The sequence below is a fragment of the Neovison vison genome, chromosome X (genome assembly GCF_020171115.1).
Source record: "Neovison vison isolate M4711 chromosome X, ASM_NN_V1, whole genome shotgun sequence".
NCBI lineage: Eukaryota > Metazoa > Chordata > Mammalia > Carnivora > Mustelidae > Neogale > Neogale vison.
This window is the reverse complement of record NC_058105.1, coordinates 63,050,382-63,059,341: the sequence shown is the minus strand read 5'-3', so window position 1 is coordinate 63,059,341 and position 8,960 is coordinate 63,050,382. Positions and strand designations below refer to the sequence as shown.

General features: G+C 32.9%; 1 protein-coding gene across 1 annotated transcript; it reads left to right on the top strand.

Annotated features, from left to right (window-relative positions):
• The first annotated feature begins 7,349 nt into the window (after positions 1-7,349).
• Positions 7,350-8,522, top strand: TENT5D (terminal nucleotidyltransferase 5D). Its single transcript, XM_044235287.1, has one exon. The coding sequence runs from the start codon at positions 7,350-7,352 to the stop codon at positions 8,520-8,522; it is 1,173 nt and encodes a 390-aa protein (XP_044091222.1).
• The last annotated feature ends 438 nt before the right edge of the window (positions 8,523-8,960 follow it).

Sequence of the window (8,960 nt, the reverse complement as noted above, 5' to 3'; positions counted from 1 at the left end):
GGTTAAACCGCTGCCTTCAGCTCAGGTCATGATCTCAGGGTCCTGGGATCGAGTCCCACATCGGGCTCTCTGCTCAGCAGGGAGCCTGCTTCCCTTCCTCTCTCTCTGCCTGCCTCTCTGCCTACTTGTGATCTCTCTCTCTCTGTCAAATAAATAAATAATAAAATCTTTTAAAGAAAAAAGTTTATCTTCTTTATCCTTACATAGCTATTGTAATACTTTTATTCCTTTTACAAGTACCCCTTCACTCCCCAGCAAATATTAAATTTTAAAAATATGGTATGATTGACCAACCATTTGATTGACATTACAACTTTATTTTTGAAGTGCAAAATGACAAAATAGTACATGTTTTACATTTTTCATCACTGAGCCAGATACAAGCAGTAATCATGGTGGGGTGAGGAGTTTTTTTCTGATCCTGGCCTGACTTATGGGTCCATAGGTATCCTAGTCAATATTTTCTTAACTGTTCTTTCAGATTTGAATGAGTCAAATATCAGTAGGAATTTTCTCTTAGATTAATATATTACTTCACTCTTTACTTTTGTCAGGGTGAAAACAGTGCAAGACTTTTCTAAGAGATAATTAACACTTTTGTTTTCTTTTTATTTTCTATTTAGTGTATTATATTATTAATGTCATCCAGAGTATTCTACTGTGTTATTGAATATAACACGGAAATATCAAAGTAATATTATTTGGCAACCATAATATTTTCTTCCTGATATGCCAAAATACTATTTTTTTAAGATTATTTATTTATTTATTTATTTGACAGAGAGAGATCACAAGTAGATAGAGAGGCAGGCAGAGAGAGAGAGAGAGAGAGGGAAGCAGGCTCCCTGCTGAGCAGAGAGCCCGATGTGGGACTCGATCCCAGGACCCTGAGATCATGACCTGAGCTGAAGGCAGCGGCTTAACCCACTGAGCCACCCAGGCACCCGCTATTTTTTTTTCTGAAATGGGTATTTGTATTTTTAAAGAGATAATAGCTGGTTGTGAATAAGCCATAGCTTAAGTAAATTACTGCATTGTCCTTTCTTACCATTTCTCACAGACATTAGTATTCCTTCTTAGAAATAAAAGCAGTATACCAGCTAAAATATCCCATACCTCTTTCCAATAGATAAATTATATATATATGTACATATATATATATAATAGTTCATTGAACTAATATAATTCATTGTAATCAAAATCTGTTTATCTATATGTAGGATGCATATATATTGGTAGTGACAGTTTCTAAAGCATAAGAATCCACTTCTGTATACAATTATTTATGATAGTGATACTATTAGACTTGTTTTTAGAATACTAATACAAAGTTTATAAACTTTTATTTGTTTAAATATTTAGTCGAGAATATAATATTGAACTGTTAAAATGTGAAAAAAGCCTATAATGTACAAGAACATTTATTTCAATTAGAATTATCTAGATTATTCAAAGTAATGCTTTAGATTAAATAGAAATGGCCAAATTATGAGGGACTAGGTACTGCTATTGGGACTCTACTATTCCTTTACACTTCCCTCTCAGTTTTCTATTCATTAGTGATTCTTAAGTTGTAGCTCCCTGAGCAGCAGTATCAACATCACCTGCAGAGTTGGTAGAAATGCAAATATTCAGGCCCTACCTCTGACCTAATGAGAAACTTTGAAAGCAGGACCCAGGAATTTATGTGTTTATAGGCCCTCCATGTAATTCTCATGTATGCTAGAATCATTTCTTCTGTCAGTCTTTAGGTCTCTTTATCTCTCTGTGTATATATATATGTCTATGTGTATGTAATTTGTAGTACCACTGACCAGTGATCACATTAACCTGTGTATAACATTTATAAAAGAACTCCATTGTTGCATTTTTTCTTCCTGCAGTTTTCCTGATTGATTCATTATTTTATTCAGTGATAAAATGAAAATCACTATCTTTATTAAAGGATCCACTGAATCATCATATTAATCCAACTGTATTGCATTCTCAAAGTAATCCTCCCAATGTAAGTCTTAAACCTTTTTTCATTCTTGTTGAAAATTATATTCTAATATTAATACAAATACAAAAAGAGTAACTACATTTTCCAATAGATAAATTATGTACATATATATATATATATATATATATAGTCAAAAGGACTATAGGCTGTATAGGGTGGTGATAGGGAGAACAATTATACAAGTGTCTGTTTGCAATTCTTTGTGAAGTCTTGCCAACTCACACATCTTACCTTGCATTCCAATGAATTTAACTAGCTGAATAATGGAAACTACTTTCTGTGTTTACTATAGCTAGATACATTATGGGCACACTAGTGTTGGTTAAGCTAGATGGGAAAAGTGATAGCTTCAAGGATGAATAATTTGGAAGAAGTCAGAGTCAGAACAAGAAACTTATATGCTCTGCAAAATACTATTGATTTACACATTTGGAGAAGAATAATTAAGAAAATTTCAGATTTTGTACTTCCATTTGGGTTTGTGTGACACAATATTGAAGGATTTCTGCCTTGAACTTGAGCTTTTAGTCTGTGAAAATATAGCTTTATATTTCACGTTCAATAAACACACTTTGAGTAACTAAGAACTGTACTCTACCCATGGCAAATGTAAACAATGTGAATGGTTTTGTTAGTGTTTTCCCACCTTTTATATGATAGTCATCTGAAGTTTATATTTAGCCATTCTCTTTGGTTCAGCAATTCAATTTTCCAAGTTGTGTAATGTTTTTGTTATATGTATATAAGTATTTGACTCTGCTATATGAAATATGACAGTTAACTGCTGAGCCATAACCCACACATGAAGATAAGTCTAATTATTTTAATGTCATATGTGAAATCTGTGATTACATTATATTGATATTGTACATTATGTGAAAATAGTAGATGTGCCAGAGAAGCATAACATTGCTTTGAGATCTTAATTATCCATGTTAATAGAGATGAGCATTGATAGAGGTGTATACAAATTCCAGATCCATGTAAATCATTTATATTTATTCCATTGTGACATATATTTCATAATATTTTATATGCTCATGTATGTTTATATGTCTATATCTGTGTGTGTATCACAAATTTATTTTGGGGGGGCCTGGGTGGCTCAGTCATTAAGTGTCTGCCTTCAGCTCAGGTCATGATCCCAGTGCTGGGATCAAGCCCCACATCTGTCTCCCTGCTCAGCAGGGAGCAAGCTTCTCCCTCTCCTCCTGCCTGCTGCTCTTCCTACTTAAGCTTGCTCTCTGTCAAACATAAATAAGTAAAATCTTAAAAAAAGATTTAAAAAACATTTATTTTCATAACTATGGTTTTTTTTCTTAGGTTATTTTTAAAAATTCTAATTTGCATTTCATGTACACATAGCTGTAGAGATGGTAGGTAAGATGGTAGCTTGAAATTCCTCAGTAATAATGTTAATTCAATAGAAAAATGGGCTTTGTTTATTTTTTTTAATTTTTTTAAGTAGGTTCAAAGCCAAATATGGGTCTTGAACTCAAGACCCTGACAGCAGAGACGCTCTACTGACTAAGCCAACTAGGTGCCCTCCAGATGGTCTTGATTTAAAAAATAAGTTTATGTAGCTGTGGATACAGAAAGGTGAAAAAAAACCTGGTTATTAAAACTATGATTTTGATATTTAGGTAATATATTGCTCAACCAAATGAGCTTTACCACATTTTAGCAAGTTGGTGTCACTGTTACTTTTTTTAACAAGAAATATCAGGCCTAAAATATTCTATATGTGTATTTTTTAAGCTCTCTAGATTATTCTGAAAACCAGAAATTTGGGGTGTCATTAACATGGGTGATCAAGCAGCAACCAAATATTTGTACAGTGATGATCAATCTCCCTACATCACTTCTCTTGTGTAAAGTGAAGTTAAAATTTGGACAACCTCTTTCTCGTCCTTGCAAGATCATAGTATGATTTTTTTTCTGGGAAACAAAATTCTGACCCTTCCTTCCCTCCTCTTATAACTATGAGCAGATATAAAATAAGACTTCCTATTTCTTGACTTAAAGGACACTTTTTGACCAAGGACTCCTACATTCTGACAATTACTTATTTATGACTTCAGAGGGTTTTATTTGTACATAAATATCCTTGTACATTATGTACACATATTGTACATAAATATCCTTCTATATGGAAAAGAATGTGGTAATATTAATGTCAGTATACCAATGTAGACAATCTTTATTTTCAGATCATTGATAATTTTAGGTATAGGTTTACAGGGGGACTGTAGGCCTGGGATTGGAGCATTGAATTTTAAACTTTTAAATAATATTGACAATGGATATCTGCCATAAGAAAAGGAAAAATTGCCTGTTGCAATAGAAATTTACATATTAAAAAGGAATTTGGGAAAGTTTTCTATATCAATTAAAGTTGTATAGTTTACATGTGATATTTCTAAAATATTAGGTAAATGATTGACCTTGCTTAGGCCTTTACATGAAACCAGCCAATGTTATTAATTATTGTTTTTCCAGTTTGAGAATTTGAGGGTAACACATTTTGTTAGCTTAAAACAATTCAGTGATATTTCCAGGAAGAGAACTTGGGAAATAGGCCTGCCAGTTCTTACTGCATAATCTGTTCTTCATGTAACATTTTATTTTTACCAATGTCCTAAAGTCAATATACAAACCATTTCTGTTGATAGATGAATAAATAAAATCCAACAATCTGGTGTATAGTCAATTCAGCCTATTTATCTTTAAGGATTGATTTGGATATTGACATTGCTAACAAAATTTACTGAACATTAGTAATTAATGTGGCTTAAAATGAAACAAAGAATACCTTATGTGAGCCATTTCATCCCATAACAAAAACAAGTACTTTTTTATTCACATATATGGAGATTTCATATACAGAAACAGAATATGTTTAGTCTTAGTCTTATCTTCCCACTGACATAGATTTGCCATTGCTTAATTGGCCTTTTGCAAAATGCTTGGACTGTCAAAGTCAATTCAAAATAAGTCAGTATAAGAAACAAATACCATGTGATTTCACTCATAAGTGAAATTTAAGAAACAAATGAACAAAGAAAAAAGACCTCAAAAAACCCCTAAGAGAACAAACAAAAGACCTCAAAAAACCCCTACAGAGAACAAACTTGTTGTTATCTGAGGAGAAGTGGGTGGGGGGATGGACGAAATAGGTGAAGAGGATTTAGAGTACACTGAGCACTGAGTAATGTACAGAATAGTCAAATCTGTTTATTGTACAACTGAAAGTAATGTAACACTGTATGTTAGTTATACTGGAATTAAATAAACAAAAAGCAAACAAATAAATTGAAAAAATTTTTTAAAAAATTGATTCTACAGATGTCAAATAATATGATGATATTTGCTCTAGTTCCACTAGGGAAATAATACAACACTAAATTCTAAATATTAAGTTTCTGTACCAATAGCTCTTTACACAGGCAAAATATGACTACTGCCTACACAAATCTGCCTTAAAGTTCATATACATTTTTTTAATTTCTGGAATTCAGGGAAGAAAACCTAAACCCAAAGCTACATCAATAACTACCACTTTTTTTATTTTTCTAGTTTTATTTGCTTAGACAGCTTAATAGAGTATTTGAAGATCTGCATAGTAGTTGTAATTGTACCAAATTACATAATAGTATGATCTTTAACAATTGCATTTATAGTATTTATGACTTTAATTTCTTAACACCCCCAAACCGTAAAACTTTCTGAACATATCATATTGCACATTTGTAGAAAACCTTTTTTAAAGCTCAGGAATCTTAGGGTTTTGTATAGCCTTGCTCTCATTTTGGAAACAAATGGAGTAGTCTCATGTATTTTTCACTTTTTTTTTTACATATTTCTATTTTTTATTTTTTATTTATTTTATTTTTTATTATGTTATGTTAGTCACCATACAGTACATCATTAGGTTTTGATTAGTATTCCATGATTGGTTGTTTGCGTATAATACACAGTGCTCCATGCAATGTGTGCTAATTATTATTTCCTTCAACCAAAATTTTTCTTTTTTAAAAATTTTCCAGGGTGCCTGGGTGGCTCAGTAGGTTGAGCCTCTGCCTTCAGTTCAGGTCATGATCTCAGGGTCCTGGGACTGAGCCCCAGATTGGGCTCTCTGCTCAGCAGGGAGCCTGCTTCCCCGTCTCTTTCTTTCTCTGCCTACCTTTCTGCATACTTGTGATTTCTGTCTGTCAAATATTTTTAAAAAATAAAAATAAATTATTATCCAACTTATAATACATCACTAGTTTCAAATGTAGTGTTCAATAATTCATCAGTTTTGTATAACACTCAGTGCTCATTGCATCGCTTTCCTGACTTAAATCCCATCACCCAATCACCCTATCTCCCACCAACCTCCCATCCAGCTACCTTCATTTTGTTTCCTAAAGTTTAGAGTTTCTCATGGTTTTTCTCCCAATTATTATTTCCTTTAACCAACATTTCTTAAAAGCTTACTGGACACATAGAAGAGGTGATGAATTGGGTACCTTCCTTATCCTCAAATTCAAGGAATTCATACCATAATGGATATGTAGTATCCATTAGTAATTGTCTTTAAAATTTGAGCTGTAGTATATGTGAAATATGGTTTCATATGTACCCCATATATATATTCATATATATGTATGAAATGCCCTAAAGCTTTTGGGTTAAGGACGCTATATATTGCTTCTAAACATTATGCCTTCAGTCAGCTGGGTCAAACACACACACACATGCTCTTTGATCTCGCTTTAAATTCATGGTGATTAATATCAATGATGTATTATGGTAATTTCATGACAAAAATTATACCAAATATAATAACTATAGTATTTACATAAAGATTGAGGTCACCATTTTACATAAAAAATAATTACAGCTCTAACAATTCCCTCAGAATGTTTGTTTGCATGCACCAATGGATCTAACAATTCTGACTTAATCATAGTGGCTTCTATTTCACTTACTTAACTATAGAGAACAAACTGATGGTTACCAGAGGGAAGGTGGGTGGGGGAATGGGTAAAATAGGTGATGGGGATTAAGGAGTACACTTACTATGATGAGCACTGGCTGTTGAACAGGTGTCGAATTACTATATTGTACACATGAAACTAATATTACAATGTATGTTAACTATAATTTAAATTAAAACTTTAAAAAATAAATTTAAACACAATTAGGTACAGTGACAATTTTCTTTATAGCATTAGCTTTGTTTATGTTGAGGGTAAGTCTGTTTTTAACTTTTTCATGTGCTTTAGATGTAACACTGATTTTGCAATGCTAACATTTCCTCTCAATGTTTTGCTTGCTTTTTAGTTGATCAACTGTCTTTACAATGTCTGAAATCAGATTTAGCAATCTCATTTGGGATCAAGTTAGAACACTGAATCAAGTGTTAGATGAAGTAATTCCAATTCACGGAAGGGGCAATTTCCCCACACTGGAGGTAAAACCAAAATATATCATTCAAGTTGTGAAAAATCAATTGATAAAGCAAGGGATTATTGTTAAAGATACCCGACTGAATGGATCCACAGCAAGTTATATACTTGCAAGCCACAATGGAATCAGCTATAAGGATCTAGATGTTATTTTTGGTGTTGAACTACCAAGCGATCAGGAATTTCAAGTTGTTAAAGATGCAGTTCTTGGCTGTCTGCTTGACTTTTTACCAAAAGGTGTAAAAAAGGAAAAGATCACCCTAAAGACAATGAAAGAGGCTTATGTGCAAAAGATGGTCAAAGTCTGCAATAAGCACGATCGCTGGAGTCTCATTTCTCTTTCAAACAACACTGGAAAGAATGTAGAGCTAAAATTTGTGAATTCGCTCAGACGACAATTTGAATTTAGTGTTGATTCCTTTCAAATTGTTTTGGATCCCATGTTAGAATTCTACAGTGAGAAAAATGCCAAACTAACCAAAGAATCCTATCCTGTTGTGGTAGCTGAAAGCATGTATGGAGACTTCCAAGAAGCAATGACACATTTGCAATACAAGCTTATATCTACTAGAAAACCTGAAGAGATTAGAGGTGGTGGCCTTCTAAAGTATAGCAACTTGCTGGTTCGTGACTTTAAGCCAGCTTGTGAAGCAGAAATCAAGACACTGGAACGTTATATGTGTTCTAGATTCTTCATTGATTTTCCTGATGTAGCAGAACAGCAAAAGAAGATTGAATCGTACCTCCGTAACCATTTCATAGGTGAAGAAAAGAGCAAATATGACTACCTTATGACCTTGCGTGGAGTTGTAAATGAAAGCACTGTTTGTCTCATGGGTCATGAAAGAAGGCAAACACTCAATATGATCACCCTTATGGCTCTAAAAGTACTTGGAGAACAGAATATATTACCCAATACAGATAATGTAACTTGTTTTTATCAGCCTGCTCCATACTTAGCTGCTGAGGGAGGGTATCCTACTTATTATGTAACTTCTGGACCACCACCTATTTTCTTTCAGCCATACCACCCACTGCACTTTCATGTGCCAAATGGTATGGTTTAAAAACAAACACACATACAACAGAAACTTCGCTTTAATTAAACACCTCATAAAGCAAGTTTCTAAAATCCATAAAATTTAAGATCTATTTTTATTTTTGTGCAGTTACCATTTTCCATCAATTATAGCTTAAACCATTATAGTAAATAGAATATCATCTATGAACTGGCCACTTTAAATTATTTTCAAGTGTTATTGATTAGCTATTATAACTTTCAAATGTTGTGGATCACTTAAAATGATTTTCAAATCTCACTGAGTCTTAAGTAAGACTTTCAAATTTGCTCTGACAAATACATTACAGATGCCTGCATCCTTGATTAAAATATAATAGAACAGACACATGTATTAAGGTCCAAAGATACAGTAAATACAAGTGCCACCACTTTGGTGTTCAATCAATCCCTTTGTTTCATTCACTTCATTTTTTTTCTAGTGAAT

Bases quoted from the DNA above. Each gene is read 5' to 3' on its own strand.
- TENT5D (XM_044235287.1), top strand. From the start codon at position 7,350: ATGTCTGAAATCAGATTTAGCAATCTCATTTGGGATCAAGTTAGAACA.